The following is a 24,726-nucleotide window of genomic DNA, read 5'->3' on the forward strand; positions in this document are numbered from 1 at the left end:
TGGAGCATTTAGTCCATTTACATTCAGAGTGATTATTGATAGAAAAGAATTTCACGTGATTGTATTACCTGAAAAGTTGTCGTTTCTGGAGATTTTCTCTATTCCTTTCTAGTGTTTGTTGCTTTTGGTCTTTCTTTCCCACTCAGAGTCCCCTTTAATATTTCTCGTAGGGTTGGTTTAGTGGTCACAAACTGCTTTAGTTTGTGTTTGTCTGGGAAACTCCTTATTTCTCCTACTCTGAATGACAGCCTTGCTAGATAAAGTAGTTTTGGCTGCATATTTTTCTCACTAAGCACATTGATATATCGTGCCACTCTCTTCTGGCCTGCCAAGTTTCTCTGGAGAGATCCTCTGCTAACTTGACCTGTCTTTCCTTTAGGTTAGGAATTTCTTTTCCATTACTGCTTTCAGGATTCTTTCCTTAAGTCTGTGTTTTGCAAATTTTGCTATGATACATCTTCGTGTTGGCCAGTTTTTATTGATTTTGATAGGAATTCTCTGTGCCTCCTGGATTTGGATGCTGGTTTCCTTACCCTGATTAAGGAAGTTTTCAGCTGTCATTTGCTCAAGTAAACCTTCTCCTCCTTTTGTCTTTCTTCTTCTTCTGGGACTCCTGTGATATGAATGTTATTATGTTTCATGGAGTTGTTGAGTTCCTAAGTCTACATTTGTGATCCAATACTTTTCTTTCCCTCTTCCTTTCAGCTTCATTATTTTCCATAATTTTATCTTCTATATCACTTATTTTTTTCTTCTGCTACTTCCATTCCTGTGTTCATTACATCCAGTCATTTTGCATCTTGGTTATAGCATTTTTTATGTCAGCCTCACTAGTTTTTAGCATTTTTTTTATTGCTGTAGTAAAGGTGTCTCTGTTTTTTCTATGCTTTTCTCAAGCCCAGCTATTATTCTTATGGTCGTTGTGTTAAATTCTGGTTCTGTCACATTACTTATATCTATTTCGATTAGCTCCTTGGTTGTGACCTCTTCCTGTTCTTTCTTTTGGGACGCATTCCCCCATTTTGGCATCTTACCTTGGTCTGGTAAGAAAGCCTGTGCTTTGTCCTATTTCCCCTAGAGCGGGCACTTTGCAGCAATTTATGATCATTAGACCTGGTGCATGTGGGGTGATTTGTGCTGGTCTTCTGCGGGAGGAGCCAGTATTGCTCTGGCTCTTAATCACACTTGCCCTAGTGAAAAAAGGCACCTGTACAGTGTAGGGGTGTGGGGCGTAATGTAAATGGCTCAAGCCCTTGTCATGTGCACTGTGCCACTTGCTGAAGTCTCTCCGTGCTGATGGGAGGGGTGAAAAATGGCATCAGACCACTCTGTTCCCTGGAGAGGGGAGTGTATGCTGGCCAGTGTTCAGCATGCCCTTACAGAGGAGTAAACAGTTTACCCCCTTGTGCCCTCAGCTTCCATCCGATCCATGCCTTCAACCTGTGTCTGAGCCACTGGCAGCGCAGTGCTCCTTTGTTTTATTTATCTCAGGTGCCTGACTGGGTTTCTAAATTCCAGATTTTAGGGACCCTGCACAGGCCCGGACCTGCACTGATCCTCTGGGGAGGTTTTCAGTTCACTGTGGCTGACACATTTGTTCCAGAAGGATAGTTGCATGACTGTGTAGGGGCTTGGATTTTATAAATGGTAAAGCATAGTAAAAAGCCTGCATCCAGGTTAGCTGCCCTCAGAAGGTGTCTCTGCTCGTATGCCAATGAACCAAAGAGCCCAACAGCACCCGCCAGCTCTTTTGTCCCCTTAGAAGCAGTGATGCTCTCAAATGCCATGCAAGGAAGGGGAGCTGTCTTTTCTAGCATGACACAGGATCCTTAGAGCTCACTGTCCAAACTGAGGTCTCTGCCCTCTTTCTCCATAGGAGCATCACTAAGCCTACCAGGCTCGACTCTGGTGAAGGCATGAACTAAACTTCAGACTTCCAGCTTCACTGCTTGTAAAAAACTTGAGATAATCAGCTCTGACTCATTTTCCCTGTCAGTAGTTTTGGGGAAGTGTTTTTCTTTTGTAATCCCCTGCATGCTACTTTATCTCTCTCTCTCCCTCTCCCCCTCTCTCCTTCTCTCCCTCTCTCTCCCTCTCTCTTCCTCTCTCCCCTCTCTCTCCTCTCTCTCTTCTCTCTCTTCCCCTACTCCTGACCTTCTCTCTTTCTCTTTTTCCTCTCTCTGTGATCAGGGCTCTGTCTGCTCTGTAGCACTTGCGATTCTTTTCTCCCCAAATCACATCTCCACCCCTCCTACCTTCCATGATGTGGCGTCTATGCTCCCACTAGTTTTGCAATTTGTTCTCTCAATCCTCAGGTTGTTTTCCTGGGTGTTCAGTATCATTTGAAAATTATCTAGCTGTGTTTGAGGGACAAGGCAAGATCCTCCTACTACTCTGCCATCTTAACTCCTTTCGTCTGTATCTTTTCTTTACACGGTTTCTGTATCTTTGATATTCTGTTTGGAGAGACATTGTTTTCCTGGCTTTCATGTGTTTTCTTAAAGTTCTTTGTTCCATGTTTCTTTTAGCTCTTTGAACAGATTTTAAACCATTTATTTAAAGTCTTTGTCTAATAAGTCCAATAACCTGAATTATCTTTCCGTTAATTATTTTCTTTCTGTGAATGGCCCATACTTTCTTTTTCTGTTGTTTCTTTGAATGCCTCCTAATTTTTCGTTCTTGTTGAGAACTGAATTTTTAAATATTATAGTGTGGCAGTTCTGGGAATCAGATTTTTTCCCCACTACCCAGAGTTTGTGGATGCTGCTTGTTGTGGTTTGTTGTTTATTGGTTTGATGACTCTTATAAACTATTTTTTGAAAGTATATATTCTTTGTTGTGTGTGGCTACTGAAGTCTGTGTTTCATGATCTTAGTGGTCAGGTGATGTTTGGACAGTTACCTTAAATGCTTAGAGCATAAAAAAGGAAAAAAGGAAGAAGGGGAAAAAAATACCTTCCCTATCTTTGTACATTGCCTTTGTGTTGGGGCACTTCTTCAATGCTTAACCAGGTCATTTATAACTTGCTTTATCCTTCACTTACTGTTTGCATAAGTGAAAGCTTAGGGTCTTTTCAGCCCATTTCTGAGCATGCTTTTTTTCCTGGGCATTTGCATGGTCTTCTCAATTCCCCCATATGAGCATGAGCTTTTAAAGTCCCATTTTTGCTGTGTTTCACCTTTCCTAACTTTTTCCTTCCTAGGCTTTTCTATTTAAGGCTTGTCTATAGTGGTGTCCTTTGCCCCAGGCTGCTATGCCAATAACTGTGCCTTTAAATCTTTTTGGGAAAAGCTGTCTGGGATGGTGCCCCAGCCTTGGGTATTACTCAGAGTTGAGGGAAACAGAGGCCAGCCTTTGTGCTGGTCCTTAAGGGAGTTGCCAGTTCCAGCAGGGTCCATACCCTTTCTGTGGCACTATCAGGTTGTATCAGACGTTCAGGCTGTCATCTTCATAGCTGCTGCAGATCTGGGTATGGGGAATGGTGAATGGAAAATTTAAAAGACCACAGTGCTCTCTTGCTGCAAAGCAACAGCTTTATTCTTCCCTAAGTCTTCCCCTGGCTGTTCTAAGTTTTTGAGTAGATTCCAGAGTTGTGCAAAAGTTGATTCTAACAATGTTTGTCAGCTCATTAGTTGAGTTTGGGAAGGAACTGCACCCTGAAGTTCCCTACTCTGCTATTTTCGGTGATGTCACTCTGTTCTAATATTTTTATTATTATTACTTGCTAGTATTTAAAACTTATATATCACTTACTTCAGCAAATAATTATATATTTTGCTAAATTATTTATTTTTTTATATACAGCTGACCATAAGCTTTTTGAAAATCCTACCATGTATATGTATATTCTATATTTCATTCCATAGCAATTGGTGAGTGCATCTTTCTCATTTGCATATGTATATATCCATTTATTATATCTGACTCACTTTGGCAAAATCTTACTGAATTTTATAAAATTCACAGTTAAGGTGTGCCTGGGTGGCTCAGTTGGTTGAGCATCCAAATTCAGCTCTGGTCATAATCTCAGGGCTCCTGAGTTCTAGCCCTGCATCAGGCTCTCTGTTGTCAGGATGGAGCTCTCTTCAGATCCTCTGTACCCCCCCTCTGCCCCTCCCCTGCCTCCCCCGCTTGTGTGCACATGCTCTCATTCTTTCTCTCAAAAAATAAATATTTAAAAAGATAAATAAAGGTTAAAACACATTTGAAAACATAATCTGATTGAGTTTAGATATTTTGCTATAAGGAATAAATATAATTACTAATTTTTATATTAGTGCTCTGTTGTTTTAATGCAGCAGTTATTAAAAAATAGACTTTTGAGGGATTCATGATCCTTTTGCTATAGTGTAAAAATTCGTTATACATTGGAAAATTTGGTGAAAGCATAGAATTAAGTCATATAGACTTTACTTCCAGAGAAAAGTTCAAGAAGTTCTCTTTTCTGCTAAAGATTTTAAGGTATAAATTTCTTTGTAGATACAGGAAAGTAGATTTTTATTGATTTTTGTATCAGTCGTCATTCTAATGTATTTTTAAAATGGGCTAGATGGGGATTATTTAAAATTATTTTTATGACTTTATACTTGTTTGCTGTGTGATACAACTTTTGTCCACATCTTTTTATTAATGCCTGTTTTAAAATGATTACCTCCTTTTCTGTGTACTACACATATTTTATAAGAGCTGAAAATAAATTTCAGCACTAAAATATCTGGAGAATTAGTTATATAATAATTTTCTATATTACTTTAGGGACTGGTTGCTTTCTGAATTGTGGAAAAGTTTTGTGTATTTTCACTTTTTCAGAGATGTCAAATTGTGTAGTATAAATCTCAACACTTATTTCCATGAATTTAATTATTTTTTAAGTAAAAGGATGTATGATTTTTAGATTTATATAACTTTGATGCATTGTCAAGATTAGAACTATAGTAACTTCTAAGAAAGTCTTAAAATGCAGATATTTGTCATTTGCTGTGAGTTCATAGCAACTGTGTAATAAAAATAGAAATAGTCGGCAAATATTTAGCTTTTCTACCCCTCCCAGATCATAACTCTTCCCAAAACATATTTCCACAGAATTGCTAAAAGGCAGTAAAAATGGAAATTCGCCACTCTTTAGATCAGAACTGTACTTAAAGCACTGAATATCAAAACCTATAAGTTAAAGCCACAGTAGTATTCAAAGGGACATTTATAACTTTAAACACATTACCACTAAACAGGAAATTAGAAGAATATTATATGTTCCTGTCCAATGCTAGGAAAAAACAACAATTAAAACTAAACCCCAAGAAGGAAGAATGAGTTAATAAATTAATAAAATAGCAAAAAGCCTAACCCATTTTGAATATTGAGCAATGAAGATAAAAGCTTATTCTTGGAGACAACTTAAAAGCAGGTTGTTTTTTGATCTATAAATGATGAGTGTAAATAAACTGCATAAGGATTCAAAAACGAGACAAATACACAGAGGACATTAAGAGAATGTTAGTATACCTAACTTAAAAAAAGTTTTTTTTAATGTTTATTTTTGAGAGAGAGGGAGACACAGAATCTGAAGTAGGCTCCAGGCTCTCAGCTGTCAGCACAGCACAGCACAGCACCTGGGGCTCAAACCCATGAACTGTGAGATCATGACCTGAGCCAAAGTTGGTTGCTTAACCGACTGAGCCACCCAGGCGCCCCTACGCAACTTTATATCTATGCAGTCCATTTTATTTAGGAAGAAAGTAGAAAGCCTAAAATTATAAGGAACTCTGTTAAAATTACAACCAGTATCATATTTAATAGTGGATTGTGGAAATACTTCCACTGAAGTTGGGATGCCTATTATCTGTACTACTAAATAGAGTTTTGGTGGCAGTCTGGGCAATAAAATAATGACAGGAAAAATAAATTAAAAGTAATGATTGGGAACTCGATAAAATTAACTTGGCAAACTATTGAAAAAGTAGGAAATTCAGAAATTACTTGGTTGAAGAAAAACAGTCCAATAGTTTTTCTATAGGAAAACAATCAATAACGAGTAAATAGGAGAAAAAGATTTCATATATGGTAGATATTTAAAAATAAATAAGTGCTTAAGAATAAACCAAAAAAGAACTTTAAGACCATTATGAAGTGAAAGGATAGAAAAAGAAAACCTGTGAGTTTCTACCATGTTCCTAGACACAAAGACTTGATTCCTTTTAAATTACTGATTGTATAGATTCAGAATACTCAAAATTTCAAGTGGATTTTTTTTATAGAAATGGAAAAGCCATCAACACTCCTTGGAATATAATATTCCGTTGGTTATTATTTATAAAATGCCATTTTAAGTAGTTTTAACTAAAAATAGCTTTTTCACTTTTTCTTTTGGTTCCCCTTCCCACCCCTGCAACAAGTAAATCTGTGGTTGCCTAATCCAAGAGATGGTTTTGAATAATGGGTATATGTGTCCGTTTATTCACCAGCCTTTTTGGGTGCTAATAATTTGTCAAGTCAGACTTGATGCATGATTAAGTCTTTTCTCAATTGTTTCCTAAGAGTTTCCTTGGTGCATAAGCAAGGAGATCCCTAGTTTGCCTCGTTTGCAAAACAAGGGTCACTATGTCTGAATCTCACCAATTTATGTTACTTATATTTAAACCTACCCTTATGCCATTATACAAGAAATGATAGATAAACCTAAGGAAGAGACCAAGAGCAAAATGAAACAAAACTAGTGAAGACATAGTAATAGAATATGACTTTCCTGGACTAAAAAAATGACTTGTTTATATAGTTTTTTGAAAATCTCACACAGTACTTGCCAAGATAGAGTCCTAATCTTAGACACATTATGGCAGATATTTTGAAGTATAGTTCAAAAAAATTGTACAGTTTCCTAAATGAAAATAACAACAAAAAGGCTGGTCTTTGATTTCTTTTTTATAACATTAAATTGGAGGCAGTCAGTCAGTGTCCAGATTTTGATTTTATTTCTCTAATAGTTTATTTTTTTTAAGTGATAAAATTCTTTTTATTTTTATTTGTTTTTTATTTTTTTAATGTTTACTTATTTTGAGAGGATGAGGTGGGGGAGCGGCAGAGAGAAAGAGAGAGAGAGAGAGAGAGAGAGAGAGAGAGAGAATCCTAAGCAGGCTCTGCACTGTCAGTATGGAGCCTGATATGGGGCTCAGTCTCATAAACCATGCGATCATGACCTGAACTGAAATCAAGAGTTGGGTGCTTAACCAACTGAGCCACTCAGGTGCCCTGATAAAATTCTTTTTAAAAACTAATTAAGTACTGTATATGATGTGAAAGTGAAGTCCTTATCTTTACACTCTCCCTCACTGCCTGCAAATGCTAGCCTCTAGAATTACTTGTAACTTTGGTATTTATTCCTTCTAGACATTACCTCATATATATATCAAAATGACATTTTAGTATAAGTAAAAATAGTATAATAATACCATACAGACTATGCAATTTACAGAATATCTACCAGATAGAGGCAAGAATGAAAGACATTCTTGCATAAATTGGGACAGAAAACACTTTCCCATATATATTTCTTGAACAAGTTGCTTGAAATATTTTAGCCACAGAAAGGTAAATTCATATTAAGAATATAAAATTATGCTGTACGTCTTTGGGTGTTAAAAACATGCATAAATAAATACTCAAGTCATGAGGAAATCTTCATCTTCAGGGTCCTATGTGATTGATTGCCTAGGACTTAAAAGGACTTGTCAAAGGACTTAAATACTTTGTAACATTTGTGGTCTCCTTCAGAAGTGACTACTTTCTGAAAGAAACTTTAAAAGTAAATAATACCATTTTCTTTTTATGATACGTTTATATTGGATAAAAGAAATTTTCTGGAGGAATTCTTCCCTAGGCAGGTCTCATGAACACACTCAAGTTTAGTTTAAATTTCTTGAAAATATATTTAACATAAGATGGCAGCAGCAGTTAACGGCAACAAAAACAGTTGAGTATCACATCTATGCCTTAGTAAAAGACTTAAATACAAAATATTCATGTGGTGTTGAGGTATTTTTCTGTTTTTTCTTTTCTGTTTGTTTTCTTAAATTTTCTGTGAATATGTATTTGGGCAAAATATGTGATCAGGCATTTTATAGAAGCAGTGCAAGTTATTAATAAAATAATTATATTGAAATATTAGTAGTAAGATAACGTTTTTGTTAGGTTATTTTAAATTAACACTATTAAGTGTTTCACAGAATAATATATGAGTAGTCATATATACTGCTGTTGAAAGTATAAATTAGCAAAGCCGTTCTGAAAAAGAAATTTAGATATTTAATTATTAGATAATTTAGTTATCAATTATCATTTAGATAAGAATAATTATTTAGACAAGAGCTATTCTGTCTCAGAAGGTACACCTGTGTGAGTACTACCCAAGGAAATAATCTGAAAGAACAAAATTATTAATTGCATTGTTATTTGACTATAGCAGTACATTGAGAAACATGAAACATTTCCACTGGGAAGTAGAGTGTATAAATAATGATTCAATATATTATGTGTATATCCACAAGCAGTATTGGCATTGGATATTTTATGACTTATAGTTGTATTAATATACAATTCTCAGAAAATTGTGTGGTTACAACATATTAAAACATAACAGCAAAAAAAAATCCCCACAATTATACATATTTAGAAATGTACTGGTTTGTGAGTTCTAGGAGGAAAAAAAACTAATGTTCTAAAATTAAAAGTGTTTACCTCTAGGTATTAAGTTCAAAGGTCATTTTAGTGTTCATTATGATTTTCTGTATTTTCCAATTAATGTATTTTATAATGAGCTTGCCTTATTTTCTTTGCTGCTGTTGGTTATCTTCTGACAATCCTTTTATTTCTGGGTTTCTTGTTATGTATGCATGAGTTCCTTTCTGATACCATATGTTACTTGATTTTTGTTTCATTTTTGGTTTTTTTAGGCCAAGATAGCGAGGTTAACCAAACGCTTTGGAGCAGCCAAAGAAGATCTTAAGAAAAGACAAGAAGTAAGAATTTCTATTCTTGTATAATTAATATTGAGCTCTAAGTGGTACTTGGATAATTGTGAGCTGGGAAGAAATTCTTCCTTTATTACAGGTCTGAAATTTGCTTTCCTACTTTGTACTTCCTATATGTTTTTTCAGAAGTTGCAACTCTGAAGCAAATATTAACCCTTTTCTAATCCTCAATTACTGTTTTCATATATCAACACTTATATTAATCTATTTTATAGTATTCCTGAAGTTATGTTTTGTTTCATTTTTAAAATTTTGTTTTTGGGATTTATCTTCTCATGTTTCTTTCTTTTTACATTCTTGCCAGGGTCCTATTTTTGTCTCTTATTTCCTCCAAGGTGCGTTAGTGTACCATTGCCTGGAGTGGCCCCTTCTCATCTTTGCTTACCTCAGGTGGTTAAGTGCAAAGATCATAGCATAACATAAAACTCCAGTGTATAGTCTACCTTTTGCTTTTTGTTGTTTCCTTAGTTATTCTGTAATACATATATATATATTTTTAATTTTTTTTAATGTTTGTTTATTTTTGAGAGAGAGAGAGAGAGAGAGAGAGAGAGAGACAGAGCATGAGTGGGGGAGGGGCAGAGAGAGAAGGAGACACAGAATCTGAAGCAGGCTCCAGGCTCTGAGCTGTCAGCACAGAGCCCAATGCGGGGCTCGAACCCACGAACTGTGAGATCATAACCTGAGCTGAAGTTGGATGCTTAACCGACCGAGCCACACAGGCGCCCCTGTAATACATATATTTTTAAAGAATATTTATTCATTTATTTATTTTGAGAGAGGAAGAGAGAGCACAAGTAAGGGAGGGACACAGAGAGAGGGAGAGAGGGAATCTTAAGCAGGCACCATGCTGTCAACTCTGAGCCTGACACGGGGCCCAATCTCATGGACCCGTGAGATCATGACTTGAGCCGAAATCAAGAGTCAGATGCTTAACTGACTGAGCCACCCAGGCACTCCTGTAATACAAATTTTTAATATAGCACTTGTATATTGCATTATAGTTTTCAGTTTAATATCTTTATTTTCCTCTTGACTTTTTCTATTATGGTACATTACATTTCTTTGTCATGAGAGCAACATTGTCTGGCACTTACCAATTGCCAATAACAGTTATTTCAGTAGTAATTATTACTGTAGGATTTTCCTGTTTTCATTCATTTCATATCTTCTTTACTTTAAATAAAACCATTTTGAAGTAATTATAGATTAACAAGAAGTTGTAGCAATACTACATAGACTCCTGTGAACTTTTCACATAGCTTCCCATAGTGGTGAAATCTTGAATAACTGTTGTGCAATATCAAAACCAAGATATTGGTACAATTCTGTTAAGTAGTCTGTAGACCTTAATCATTTCTGCAAAATGTAGACCAGTTTTTTCAGGAATTCATTGTGTGTGTGTGTGTGTGTGTGTGTGTGTGTGTGTGTGTGTGTGCATGTACACATTGATCCCACGTACAGATTTATGTAACCTACACCACAGTCAAGATCTAGAACTGTTCCGTCACCATGAAGGGACTCCCTCATCCTGCCATTTTATAGTTTCAACCTATCTCATTTCCCATACCTACCCACTCCTGTCCCCTGGCAACCACAGATCGGTTGTTCATCTCTGTATTCCTTTTACCTAACTTTTTAAGCTCTGGTTGCTCTTTTTTCTTGAGCAACTGATAGTTTTCATCTTTGTTCTACAGACTAATCCCACCAAACCCTCCATTGGCCGTACCCAAAGATGTTTTTTTTTATTATAGCTTCTTTAATTATTATAATTAATTCTTAGATTCTGAACTCCATTTTTCTCAGCTTTTGTTTTTTTGCCATAATATAAAAATTGAACTATTCGTCTTCTTATATTAGAAAATTGATGTAAACCTTTTTTTTAGCCTTTAAAACAATTTTTTTTAATGTTTATTTTTGAGAAAGAGAGAGAGAGCACGAGCAGGGGAGGGACAGAGAGAGAGGGAGACACAGAATCTGAAGCAGACTCCAGGATCTGAGCTGTTGGCACAGAGCCCGACACGGGGCTCAAAGTCATGAACTGTGAAATTGTTACCTGAGCTGAAGTCGGACACTTAACTGACTGAGGCACCCCTTTTTTACCCTTTTTTATTTGCTATTCTTGAACCAAACAGAGGGCTTTGTAATTTTTCCCTTGTTTTTTATACAATGTGAATTTCCACTTTTTCCTTTTATGTCTGAACTATGCAGCATACTGCCCACTATATACTTTTCCAGTGTTTGTGTATGTCGAGTTTGTCTTCAAAACTACTTTCTAGTTCTTTTTGTTTAATTTATTCAAAGGCTCTAGGCAGTCACAAACTTTAAGGAATAAAAATGAAAATATTACAGTGCCTGAGAGGTTTGTTATGGAGAGTTAAAAGTATAATGGAAATGACAAACACTGTATAATTCCTAAAGATTGGAAAAGGTTAATTTGAACAATTAGGGTATGTGGTACTTGAATAAAAATATTGAGGTGGTCTTCAAACTTTCAAATTTTGTTCCTTCCTCAATTAGCTTTTGGGTAAGGCCAGTTTTATATGCCAAAACTGGGACATCTTTCTACCTATTCTTGTTAATATTTTCTTGTAACAGCGATTTCTAGAAATCTCAAGAATTTGTTCTTTCATGTCCTAATTCCCTTTAACTATGGTATCCACTATAATTTTACATCTGTGTCATGCTAGATTTTGAAAACAGGAGAGATACAGAATGAAAGTTTAGAACTTAGTTCTCGCCCTTATTAAAATAAATAAACAATAATACTTTAAGTGCTTTTCTTCTATTTAGATTTGCTCCTTGGTCCTCTGATATTAACCAGTTAAAAACAAACCCCACCATGCAGGTTTGTCTTAAAACATTTTCCGTTTTAGGTTTTAAAAGCAGAAAACCCTCATAGGCAGTTTACTATTAAGTCCACATTTATTGCCTTACAATTGCTATCTCTAATTTATATCCTTTCTAGTTCTTACTAGAAGAGAAATGTAAAGATATTTCTCATTCTTTATCTATGAAAATCAATGATGTAATTGATTCAGTAAAATTTTAGATTAAATCTAAATTCTGCGTTTGAATTTTTTATTTAAAAATGTTTTGTTTTTTTTTTAATTGTGCTACAAACACGTAACATAAAATATATCATTTTTAACTTCATAGTTAAGTAGTTTTAACTATATTAATAACATCATTGTGTAATAGATCTTCAGACATTTTTCTTCTTGCAAAACTGGAACTCCGAACCATAGAACAAGTACTCCAGTTTCCCCTCCCTTCAGCACTTGGATACTTTTTGTTTCCATGATTTGACTACTCTAAATACCTCTTAAGTGAAATTATATATAGTATTTGTTTTTTTGGCTCATCTGTATTGTAGCATGTGACAAGATTTCCTTTTTAAAGGTTGAATAATATTCTATTGTATGTATATAGTATATACCACATTTTCTTTATCCATTCATTTATTGATGGATATTTGGGCTGATTTCATCTCCTGGCTCTTTTGTGAATAATGCTACAATGAACATTGGTATGCAGATACCTCTTTGAGATCCTGGTTTCAAGTCTTTTGGATATCTACTGGAAAGTGAAATAGTAATTTGATTTTAGTTTTTTGAGGAGCCTCAAAATAAAAGAGACTTTTTATTAAAAAACTTTTTAATAAAAGAGACCACCCTATTATTCATTCTTACCAGCAGGGAACAAGGTTCTAATTTCTCTACATTCTTGTCAACACTTGTTATTTTCTGTTTTGTGATAATGGCCCTCTAATGGATGGGAGGTGGCATTTCATTGTGGTTTTGATTTGCATTTCTCTAATAATTAGTGATGTTGAGCATCTTTTCATATGCTTGCAGTCCATTTTGCATGTCTGTAGAGAATTGTTCAGGTCCTTTGCCTGTTTTTTAATTAGCTTGCTTGTTTTTTAATTAAGTAGTAGGACTTCTTTATGTATTCTGGTTATTAACCCCTTCCATCAGATATATTATTTGCAATTATTTTCTCCTGTTCCGCAAGTTTCATTTTTGCTCTGTTGATTGTTTCCTTTGATGTGCATAAGTTTTCAAGTTTGATGTAACCTCCTTTGTTTTGCTTTATTTTGTTGCCTGTGCTTTTGATGTTATATCCAAGAAATCATCACAAAATATGATGTCATAAAACTTTCTCCCTGTGTTTTCTTCTAGAAATGTTTAGTTTTGGTCTTCCATTTAGGTCTTTGGTTTATTTTGAATTAATTTTTATATGTGGTGTAATTGTTCTGTTTCATTCTTTTGCATTTGAATATTGAGTTTTCATACCATTTATTGAAAGACTGTCTTTTCTCCATTGTGTAGCCTTGGCATCCTTGTTGAAAATCCCTTGACCTTATACATAAGAGTTTATTTCTGGGATGTCTGTTTTAGTCTATTGGACCATGTGCCTGTCTTTATCTCAGTACCACACTGTTTTGATTACTATAGCATTGTAACATGTTTTGAAGTCAAGCGGTATGGAGGCTCCAACTTTGTTCTTCTGTTCCAGGATTGTTTTGGCAATTCAGGGTCCCTTGAGATTTCATATAGATTTTAGTATGCTTTTTTCTATATCTGCAAAAAATGACATTGGATTTTAATAGACATTGCATGGAAACTTTTGATCACTTTGGGTAGTATGGACATTTTAGCAATATTAAGTGTTCCAGTCCATGAACATAGGATGTCTCCATTTGTGTCTTTTATTTTAATCAACACTGTTTTATAGTTTTCATATTAAAGGTCTTTTGCCTTTTTGGTTAAATTTACTTCTACATATTTTATTCTCTTTGATGATATTGTAATGGGTTGTTTTCTTAATATCTTTCTCAGATTGTTGGTTGTTAGTATATAGAAATATGATTGATTTTGACTTTTTTTTTTTTTTATCCTGCTGCATTGCTGAATTCATTTATTAGTTCAAACTTTTTTGTGTGTACCCTTTAGGGTTTTCTGATTATAAGATCATATCATCTGCAAACAGAGACATCCTCACTTCTTCCTTTCTACTATTGCTGCCTTTTATTTCCTTTTCTTGCATAATTGCTTTGGTGAGATTTTTCCAGTACCATGCTGAAGTTGATGAGAGTGGGCAACCTTACCTTATTCTTGATCTTAGAGGAGTTGTTGTTGAGTATGATGTTAGCTATGGGCTTTTGACATATAGTATTTTTAGGTTGAGGTAGTTTACTGCCATTCCTAACTTGTTGAGGTTTTTTTTGTTTGTTTTTTTATCATGAAAGAGTGTTGAATTTTATGAAATGCTTTTTCTATAGTAATTGAGAAGATCATGTAGTTTTTTTCTCCTTCATTTTGTTAATGTGGTTTTGATTGATTGATTTATACATTGATTGATTTTCCTGTATCAAGCTATCTTTGCATTCCAGGGATAAATCTCACCTGGTCATGTTATATAATTCTTTTAATGTGCTGGTGAATTTGGTTTGCTAAAATTTTGTTGAAGATATTTGCATCTATGTTCATCAGTGATATTAGGCTATAGTTTTCTTTTAGTGTAGGATCTTTGGCTTTAGTATCAGGATATGCTGGCCTGGGTTTGGAAGTTTTCCCTCCAATTCTTTGGAAGAGTTGAGGAAGACTGCTGTTAATTCTTTAAATGTCTGGTAGAGTTCTCCATTGAAACCATCTAGTCCTTGGTATTTTTTGTTATTAGGATGTTTTTGATTACTAATTCAGTCTGATTTCTTATTCAGGTCTTGTTCAAATTTTTAATTTTTGATTCAGTCTTGGTTATATATTTCCAGGAAGTTATCCATTTCTTCTAGGTTATCCAGTTTGTTGCCATATAATTGTTCATAGTAGTCTTTTATGATCCTTTTTTATTCTATGGCATCAGTTGTAATGCTTCTCTTTCATCTATGATTTTATTTGTGTATTCTTTTTTTTTCATAGATAATCTAGGTAAAGGTTTTGCCAATTTGTTGATCCTTTAAAATGCCAACTGTTAGTTGATTTTTTTACTACTGACTTTGTGTTCCTGTTTTATTTATTTCTGCTTTAATCATTATTATTTCCTTCCTTCTTCTGAGTTTAGTTTGTTTTTCTTTAGTCACTTGAAGTATAAAGTTAGATTGTTGATTTCAGGTCTTTTTTTTTCCGATTTTTCTTTTTTTTCCCCAGAGATAGTGTGTGTGAGCACAAGTCAGGAAGGGGCATGGCAGAGAGGGGGAGAAAGAGAATCCCAGGCAGCCTCTGCACTATCAGGGAGGAGCTCTATATGGGGCTCAATCTCTCGAAAAATGAGATCATGACCTGAGCCGAAATCAAGAGTTGGATGCTTACCTGATTGAGCCACCAAGGAGTTCTGGTCTTTCTTCTTTTTTAACAAAAGCATTCACCACTATAAATTTTCCTCTTATTTTTTTTAAGTTTATTTACTTATCTTGAGAGAGACAGAGACAGCGCAGGAGGGGTAGGGACAGAGAGATAGGGAAAGAATCCCAGGCAGAGCCTATGCTGCCAGTGCAGAGCCCAATGTGGGGATCGAACTCACGAAACAGTGAGATCATGTCCTGAGCCAAAACCAAGAGTCAGACACTTAACAGCTATCCAAGTGCCCCTAAATTTTCCTCTTAGTACTACTTCTGCATAAATTTTTCCTATAAATTTGGTATGTTGTATTTTTGTTTTTGTCTCAAGATATTTTCTTAATTTTTTTTTTAATGTTTTTATTTTTGAGACAGAGAGAGACAGAGCATGAACGGGGGAGGGGCAGAGAGAGAGGGAGACACAGAATCGGAAGCAGGCTCCAGGCTCTGAGCCGTCAGCCCAGAGCCCGACGCGGGGCTCGAACTCGCGGACTGCGAGATCGTGACCTGAGCTGAAGTCGGCCGCTTAACCGACTGAGCCACCCAGGCGCCCCATGTCTCAAGATATTTTCTAATATCTCTTATGATTTCTTTAATCTATTAGATTAAAAAAAATTTTTTTTACTGTTTTTTATTTTATTTTTTGAGAGAGAGAGAGAGACAGAGAGCACGAGCAGGGGAGGGGCAGAGAGAGAGGGAGACACAGAACCAAAGTAGGCTCTAGGCTCTGAGCTGTCAGCACAGAGCCCAACATAGGTCTCGAACTCATGAACTATGAGATCATGACCTGAGCCAAAGTTGGCGCTCAACCAACTGAGCCACCCAGGTTCCCCTATCTATTAGATTTTTAAGTGTGTTTTAATTTCCACGTATTTGTAACTTCTCCGTTTTGTCTTCTGCTATTGATTTCTACTTTTGTTCCATTGTGGTTGGAAAAGATATTTCATCATTTTCATCTTTATAAATTTGGTGAAGCTTATTTTGTAACCTGATCTATTCTGAAGAATATTCTGTGTGCACTTGAGAAAAATTTGTATTTTTCTGCCATTGGGTGAAAATTTCTACAAATGTCTGTTTGGTCCATTTGGTCTGTGATATTGTTCAGTTTTGCTATTTCCTTACTGAATTTTTCTCCAGATCATCTCTCCGTTATATAGAATGATGTACTGAAGACTCTCACTGTTGTGTTTCTATCTGTTTTTCAGTTCTATCAATGTTTATATCATTTAGAAGCCATGATGTTATGTGCATATATATTTATTAATATTGTATCTGGTCAGTTGATGCTTTTATCATGTTCTTTTTGTCTCTTGTAATAGTTTTTTACTTTAAAAGCTCTTTTGTGTCTTATATAAGTATGGTCACCCTTTCTCTCTTTTGGTTATCATTTGAATGGAATACGTTTTCCCATTATTTTACTTTCAGCCTGTGTATACCTTTAGATCTAAAGTGAGTTTATTTTTAACAGCATATAGCAGGATCTTGTGTTTTATTCATTAAGCCAGTGTATGTCTTTCTGTGGAGAATTTAATCCATTGGGATTTAAAGTAATTTCTGTAGGGAAGAACTTAATTAGTATTTTGTTAATTAGTATCTATTTGTCTTGGAACTGTTTTATCTCTTTTTCTTGCTTGCTTACATTCTGTGTGTTTTGTTTATATATTTTTAATTTTTGCAGTGACAGTCTTTAATTTCTTTCTCATTCCCTTTTGTGTATCATCTATAGGTATTTTATCTGTGGTTATCATGGCGGTTACATAGACCATTTTAAACTGGTAACAACTTAACTTCAATCACATTTAAGAACTCTAGTCTTTATATTTTCCCCTCACAGTTTCGTTACTGGTTTTATTATATCTTTTTATATTGTGTATCCTTTAACAAAAATGTGGTTATTTTTGTGTTTAAATTCTATACAAGAATTAAATGTGATTTAATGTACCAACTTTATAGTAATGCAGGATTCTGTATTTGTGTATTTACCGTTACCAGAGAATTTCATCTTTTTTGTGTGCTTTCTAGTTTCTGTCTAATGTCCTTTCGTTTTCACTTGAGTGACTCCTCTTAGCATTTTTTTGTATTGCATTGTAGATCTAATGGACATAAATTTCCCTAGCTTTTTATTTATCTAGGAATGTCTTAATTTTGCCTTCATTTTTGAATGAAAGTTTTGCTGGATATAGTATTCTTGCTTGGTAGTTTTTTCTTTCAGCATTTTAAATATATCATTCCACTCCCTTTTAGCCTTCTAGGTATCTGCTGAGAAAACTACTGATAATCTTATGGGAGCTCCCTTGAATGTGGTGGGTTGCTTTTCTCTTGTTACTTTCAGAATTCCTTATCTGTGACCTTTGACACTTTGACCGTGTTTTTCAGTGTAGATCTCTTTGAGTTATTCTAGTTGGAGGTTTCTGAGCTTCTTGAATTTGTATTATCAGTTTTCACCCTCAAATTTAGGGAGTTTTGGCCATTATTCAAAGACTTTCTGCTCATTTTCTTTCTCTTCTATTCTTAGATTCCCATATTCATTTTTGGTCCTTTCAGCATTTTCTCATAAGTCCTTTGGGCTCTTTCCCCTTTTTTTCATTCTTTTTTCTTTTTGCTCTTCTAACTCCATAATTTCAAATGACTTGTCTTCAAGTTCACTAAGTCTTTATTATGCTCAGTACAGTCTGGTGCTGATGCCCTGTAGTGAAATTTTCATTTCAGTTACTCTTCAGATCCAAAATTTCTTTTGGTTCTGTTTTAGTTTCTATTTGTTAATATTCTTATTTTCTTCATGCATCACTTTTCTAATTTCATTTAGTTTTCTGTTTCTGTTCTCTATTACCTCACTGAACATCGGTATGTCAGTTATTTTGAATTGTTTAATGGATAATCCATAGATCCCAATTTCTTTAGGGTCAGTTTCTGGAGATTTATTTCTTTGGTGGAGCCATATTTCCCTGTTTCTTTGTATGTCTATTGCTGTTATGTTGAAATTTGGGCACTTGAAAAAACAGCCACCTTTCCCTGTCTTTTCACAGTATATTTATACAGAAAAAGACCTTTATTATTCAACTCAGGTAGATACTCTAGCAACCTCTCAAACTTTTTCTAGAGATGCATTTTCACTGAGGTTGTTTGTGTAATCTCTTATCTGAAGAGTCTTGTCTGTTTCTACTTGGGAGCCCCCCCCGCCCCCCGTCATCTGTCTTCCATATTATAGTTTTCATTTTATAAGCCATTGTTTTGGAGGTCCCCCCCCTCTCTGTCTGTGCTACTATAATTTTTCTGGTGCTGTACCAAGCTGATAGGTTTAATTTGTTCTCATATGGCCTCCAGACATCCAACATGTACTACTTCCTTCAGGTCAGGTGAAACAGAAACCAGTGCCTCGGTCAGTACCCTGAAAAGCCATAATGTTGCGTGAATGTTCCACTCTTCTCTTTCCTTTTTAAAGGAGAAGCCACAAGTGAGGAATTTTGATTGTGCCATACTGTGTTGGGAGGGGTTTGGGGTATGGTAGGTAAGTGCAACAGACTTTCTTACTCACTACAATGCATCTCTTCTTGGCCTCACTATTGCTTGGGGTCCTATACTTCTTGACTGGTTTCTGGAATTCTGACAAAGGAAATTTGGTCCATCGCATGAGAGAAGGAGGGTGTTGGGCTTCCAATTCTACCATCTTGCTGCTGTCACCACACTAGTATTTATTTTAAGGACTTCTATCCAGTGACCATACTGTGTTCTAAGCCAATTGTATTTATTTATGCTTTTTTCCTTTTTCTGTTTTTCTCCATGAAATGTTCTTTGCCTTCATCTTAACTATTTTGAATGTACTAATTAATTACTCAAAAGACCTATTTGAAGGTTTTCCTTAAAAACTTTTTTAAAATTGAGAGTGCACAGTTACTTTAATTTGTTTTTCTATTTGTTTAATATGTTTTTGTTCACAGATTTTAAATACCTTTAGAGTAATATATTGTAATTGTATCTTTTGTCCTCTCTACATGTATAACTAATACAGTGCCATACTTGTTGATGAAAATTATCCTTTTATCCTATAAAAAGCATCAAGATTTGTTAATTGAGGGTGCCTGACTGGCTCAGTCGGTTAAGCTTCTGACTCTTGATTTCGGCTAAGGTCATAATCTCTCCTGTTCATGGGATCAAGCCCCACGTTGGGCTCTGTGCTGATGGTGCAGAGCCTGCTTGGGATTCTCTCTCCTCTCCTTGTGCACTCTCTCTCTCTCTCACTCAAAATAAATAAACATTTTAAAAAAATTAAAAAGAAAAGATTTGTTGATTGAAAAGAGTGATTAATAGCATGTACTTGATGTAATATTAAGCACTTCAATATTTAATTTGTTTTAATACTTATTATATTTAACTAAGTCTTGAGAGTTATTTATATTTTTCATTTAAGAAGTAAAGCATTATAGTGTAATTAGTGATGGAGGCCCAAGTAATGCTTATTAACATGTATAAGAATTCCATTTCTATATTCCCTGTTTTTGGGGGTAAAGGATGAAATTAGTTGATACTTAAGTTTAGAATTGAGACATCTTTTTATGAAGTTACATGTCACCTAGTGGCAAGTATTTTTTTTTTAAACAATAACTGTAAAAATAATTTCGATTTGAGAATTTTGATTTGTGACCTTAGGCACCACTTAATTGGTAACCACCTATTTTGGGAAGGAATACATTTGTACCTTGTTTGTTGAGTTTCTGTTGGTAATTTGGTGTCTGCTATGCATGGTATATAGTAGGCATTCACTAGATATTTATTAAATGAGTATGTCTAGTTATTCTTTAGATTCATATTATTAATATTTATCAGCACGTAAACCGTTTTCACATCATTTTATTTACTCATCTTAAAAACTGAGGTATAGGAATTATTATATTAATCTTTCACATGATAAGCAGTTGTCTCAACAGATTAATTTGTTTAAGGCACAGCTAACAAGTGGTAATGCCAAGATTCAAATTCTTGTCTCATGTAGTAATATTTTCTACTATATTATGGAAGTAACAGATAATATGTTGAGAAACCACATCAGGGTTTTTTTTTTTTTTTAATATTAAGTTGGTTTCAGGTGCACAACATAATAATTCAACACTTATATACATTATGAAATGATCACAGTAGGTCTAGTTAAGGTCTTATTTTTAAAGACTCCTTTTGTATTGGGTTTTATTTTACCTGGGTGTTTTTCTCCCCCAGAATCCACCAAACCCACCTGTATCACCAGGAAAGTCTGTGGTTGACGTCAACAGCAATAATAACAATGTGCCATACAGGTGAGAATTGTAAACAATCTGTCAGATTTTTAACAGAACAAGGTTCTGATTCTCTTTATTTTATAAGAATGTTTTGGAGTATATTTCTAGTTATTTTGTAGAGAAGTTTAGTATCCTAAATTAAATAGATTTTTTGTTTGTTTATTTGTTTTGTTTTGCTATAATTATTCATTTGTGGTTGGTTACTGGCTTTGCTAATTTATTATAAGGCTTTTCTTTGGTCATTTAAGATTTAAGAACTTGTGTTAAATAGAATTCTTTCAAAGTAACTGAGAAATGCTTTGATTAGGGGTAATAAGAACAAATGTCTACAAATACTAGGATATACGTTTGGTTTTTTGGTAAAAATGTTAAGAACATTAGAATCTAAGAGAAAGACTCTTCCTTAATGCCATAGACCCCAGCGTGCTGAAATCTATGTGCCATCTTGGCCTCAGCATATTCATTTGCACTTTAGTGCTATAGTACCCAAATCTAGTCGCCCTTTTCCCCCTACGGACCACTGCTTTCTCTATTCATATATTGATGTCCTCCGGAATGGCATTTGCATTGACTATTTGTGTGTATATATATATGTATATTTTGTAGAAATGCAGGCACAGTGAGACAGATGCTGGAGTCCAAAAGGAATGTAAGTGAGAGTGCACCAACATCCTTTCCAACCCCTGTGAATACAGGTAATATTTTTAAACAACAAAATAACATTTTCTTAGGAATTTTATAAAGGCTTTAGTTCTCTGTTCTTACATTATTTTGAGACTGAAATGATCTAAGGAACTGAGCATATTTATCTAAACTTAAATAATGAGTACAAAATTTTATTTAAAAATCAGGATCACAGATATGCAAGAAAATATAGGAATTCAAGTCTCTAGTGCGTCTCAAACTTTCTGGTTTCCATATCCCTGTATAATCTTAAAATATTATTAAGAATCCCAAAGAACTTTTGTTTTTGTGGCTTATAGTAATTGATATTTACTTGGAGTAGAAATTAAAATACAAACTTTTACATGTTTATTCATTTAAAAATAATAACAAACCTATATCATGTAAACACAAATAACATGGTTTAAAAAAAAATTTTTTTTTAGTGTTTATTTATTTTTGAGAGAGAGACAGAGCATGAGTGGGGGAGGAGCAGAGAGAGGGAGACACAGAATCTGAAACAGGCTTCAGACTCTGAGCTGTCAGCACAGAGACCGATGAGGGGCTCGAACCCACGAGCCATGAGATCATGACCTGAGCTGAGGTCGTACGCTTAACTGAGCCACCCAGGCACCCCACAGATAATGTTTTAACGAAAAAATAACTATTTCCCATGCTTAAAGCAATTAGTGGAAGTGTTGCTGTCTTACAGTTTTACAAATCTGTCTTATACTTAAAACATTAAGACAGTTGAAGATAGCTAGATTCTTCTATCTGTCTCTGCATCCAATCTCTTGGAATTTGTTGTTTTGGTGGAAGTATTTGAATAAAGTTCAGTCTCATACAAATATGTATTTGGAAAAGGGCTAGCCATTTTAGATGATTTGTGAATATTGTTTGACACAGTCAAGTAGTTTATTAATGGTTAGTTGCAAAGTAGAATGTGAAACCATATCAATGAACTTTTCTAAGTTTTTCAGTAAAATCTATTTGTCTGTCTTGGATGGATCTTTTACGAATATCATTCATCAATCATTTGGAAAATACTCACTGAGTTATGTAAGGCTTCTATTACTGACACCTCAATAAACTTTTTAAAAAGCACATTGATTCTGGAGCGTCCAAGTAGCTCAGTCGGTTAAGCGTCTCACAGTTCATGAAGGTGAGCCCCGTGTCAGGCTCTGCACTGACAGTTCGGAGCCTGGGGCCTGCTTCAGATTCGTGTCTCCCTCCCTCTCTCTCTCTCTCTCTCTCTGCCCCCTCCCTCTTGTGCTCTCTCTCAAAACTAAATGTTTAAAAAAAAAAATTAAAAAAAATAAATATCACATTGATTTTTGTCAGAAATGTCTTTGAAGATTTGGGAAGCTGTCATGCTCTTAGTGGCAGATACATGTTTTTCCAGAGTTCTAATTTTTTTTTTTTTTTGAAAACTCAAATTGTATTATTGCCAATAAATACTATTAGTTGTTTTCTTTGACTGCCGAAGTTTATTTTCAAGAAAAGGTTTGTTGGGGCACCTGGGTAGCTCAATTGGTTAAGCATCCAACTCTTGATCTCAGCTCAGGTCTTGGTCTCAGGGTCATGAGTTCAGGCCCCGCTTTGGGCTCCATGCTGGGTGTGGAGCCTACTTAAAGAAAAAAGAGAGAAAGAAAGAGAGAGAGAGGGAGAGAAAGAGAGGGAAAGAGACAGAGAAAGTAAGAAGAAAGAGAAAGAAAGAAAGAAAGAAAGAAAGAAAGAAAGAAAGAAAGAAAGAAAGAAAGAAAGAAAATTTGTTAAATACCCAGTGTGAATAATCACAGTATGTCTGTAAGTCAGTCTTCCAACTAAAAATGGTCTTCTGTGAAAAAGGTGGTTAGCTTAGTTTTATAACTCAAACAGTAGTACAAGCATTTTGCTTTGAGCCAAACACAGTACTTTGGCATGCAGTGGTAATGCTTGTTGTAGATTTCCTATTTTTTCACGCAGAATACTAAGACCTGTACTCAAGGGCTGAGATTTAATAATAGTTTCTACGACTTCATCATGGACATTCTTGAGTGAAACTGACTGTTTTTTACTGTGAACATTTGGGGGTAAAGAATGTATTGACAGTTTGGTACCACTCAATACCTTGATTTTTGTACTGAGGCATCAAGAAGTTTTACTCACCGTTGCTTTTGCTCCATCAGTGCAGATATTTACATGGTGAAAAAAATCAAGTAATGTCTTATTGTTATGAAAATAGTTTTGATATTACCAGCTCCCTGAGAGGGTCTCAATAATCTGCACGTGTTCCCCTGGATAACACTTTGAGAATTGCTGCTCTAGTGTGCCTATTGTTTTGGAAACAGTACAGATCAGTGAGAAAGAAGCTTGGTCATCAGTTTGAAACCTGTTCAAATAAAAATAAAGATAAATAGGGGTGACTGGGTGGCTCATTCGGTTGAGGGTCCAACTTCGGCTCAGGTCATGATCTCGCAGTTCGTGAGTTTGAGCCCCGTGTCAGGCTCTGTGCTGACAGCTCAGAGCCTGGAGCCTGCTTCAGATTCTGTGTCTCCCTCTCTCTCTGCCCCTTCCCTGCTCATGCTCTGTCTCTCTCTGTCTGTCAAAAATGAATAAATGTTAAAAAAAAAAAAAGAAAGATAAATAGTTGAGCCAAAATTACTATAAAACTTCAGTGACCAGCATTTTGATTTTCTCTGGTTTTGGTATTAACTCCCTTATTTCTTAATTCATCTCCCATCTTCAGTGTGTTATGTCCTATATTGTATAATGTCATTAGAGTTTCAGTAGAGGCAGCTTCCCCTTCTTGGTTCCTCCCAGGTAATTCAGTAAAACTTAATCCACAGATAGAGGTTTCACACATGGTCCGAATGATAAAATACCATGGCCAAGCTTCCTTTATTCATTAATAGTGATGATTCTAACTAGATTGTCTATTTGAGTTTACATATTGTCATTGTCCTAAGGCATTTATATTTTTAGTGTAGTTTCAAAATTATCTGTATAGCTTCACCAAGTTCAGTGTTTTTTAGTCATTTTACCAGTTACTCTGAAATGACGATAGTAATTTTCAGGCACTGTTTTGATACTGAGAGATTAGTCTTCCATATTAGTCATAAGCTGTGTGCCAAAAATAGATGCAAAAATGTTTCTATAAATTTAATTCTAAGAATTTCCAAAATCTAAGGGGCCCCTGTGTGGCTCATTCAGTTGAGAGTCTGACTCCTGATTTCTGCTCACGTCATTGTCTTGCGGTTCATGAGTTCAAGCCTCACTGCATTGGGCTCTGTGCTGACGGTGCTGATCCTGCTTGGGATTCTCACTCTCCCTCTCTCTGCCCTTCCCTGGCTTGCTTTCTGTCTGTCTGTCTGTCTCTCTCTCTCTCAAAATAAATAAAGTTTAAAAAAGACTTCCAAAATTTAAGTCTTGAAGAAATTGTATTATGAAA

General features: G+C 35.1%; 1 protein-coding gene across 4 annotated transcripts in view; it reads left to right on the plus strand.

Moving 5' to 3' along the window:
- ATF7IP (activating transcription factor 7 interacting protein) overlaps nucleotides 1-24,726 on the plus strand; it is a 122,500-nt gene that overhangs the window by 71,257 nt on the left and 26,517 nt on the right. For all 4 annotated transcript variants that reach the window (XM_027035611.2, XM_053225852.1, XM_027035610.2 and 1 more), the window contains exons 6-8: nucleotides 8,946-9,011; nucleotides 20,575-20,651; nucleotides 21,240-21,328. In XM_027035611.2, coding sequence (XP_026891412.1) covers nucleotides 8,946-9,011; nucleotides 20,575-20,651; nucleotides 21,240-21,328 — 232 coding nt within the window. The remainder of the gene's footprint in view (nucleotides 1-8,945; nucleotides 9,012-20,574; nucleotides 20,652-21,239; nucleotides 21,329-24,726) is intronic.

Source organism: Acinonyx jubatus, chromosome B4 (genome assembly GCF_027475565.1).
Source record: "Acinonyx jubatus isolate Ajub_Pintada_27869175 chromosome B4, VMU_Ajub_asm_v1.0, whole genome shotgun sequence".
Classification (NCBI taxonomy): domain Eukaryota; kingdom Metazoa; phylum Chordata; class Mammalia; order Carnivora; family Felidae; genus Acinonyx; species Acinonyx jubatus.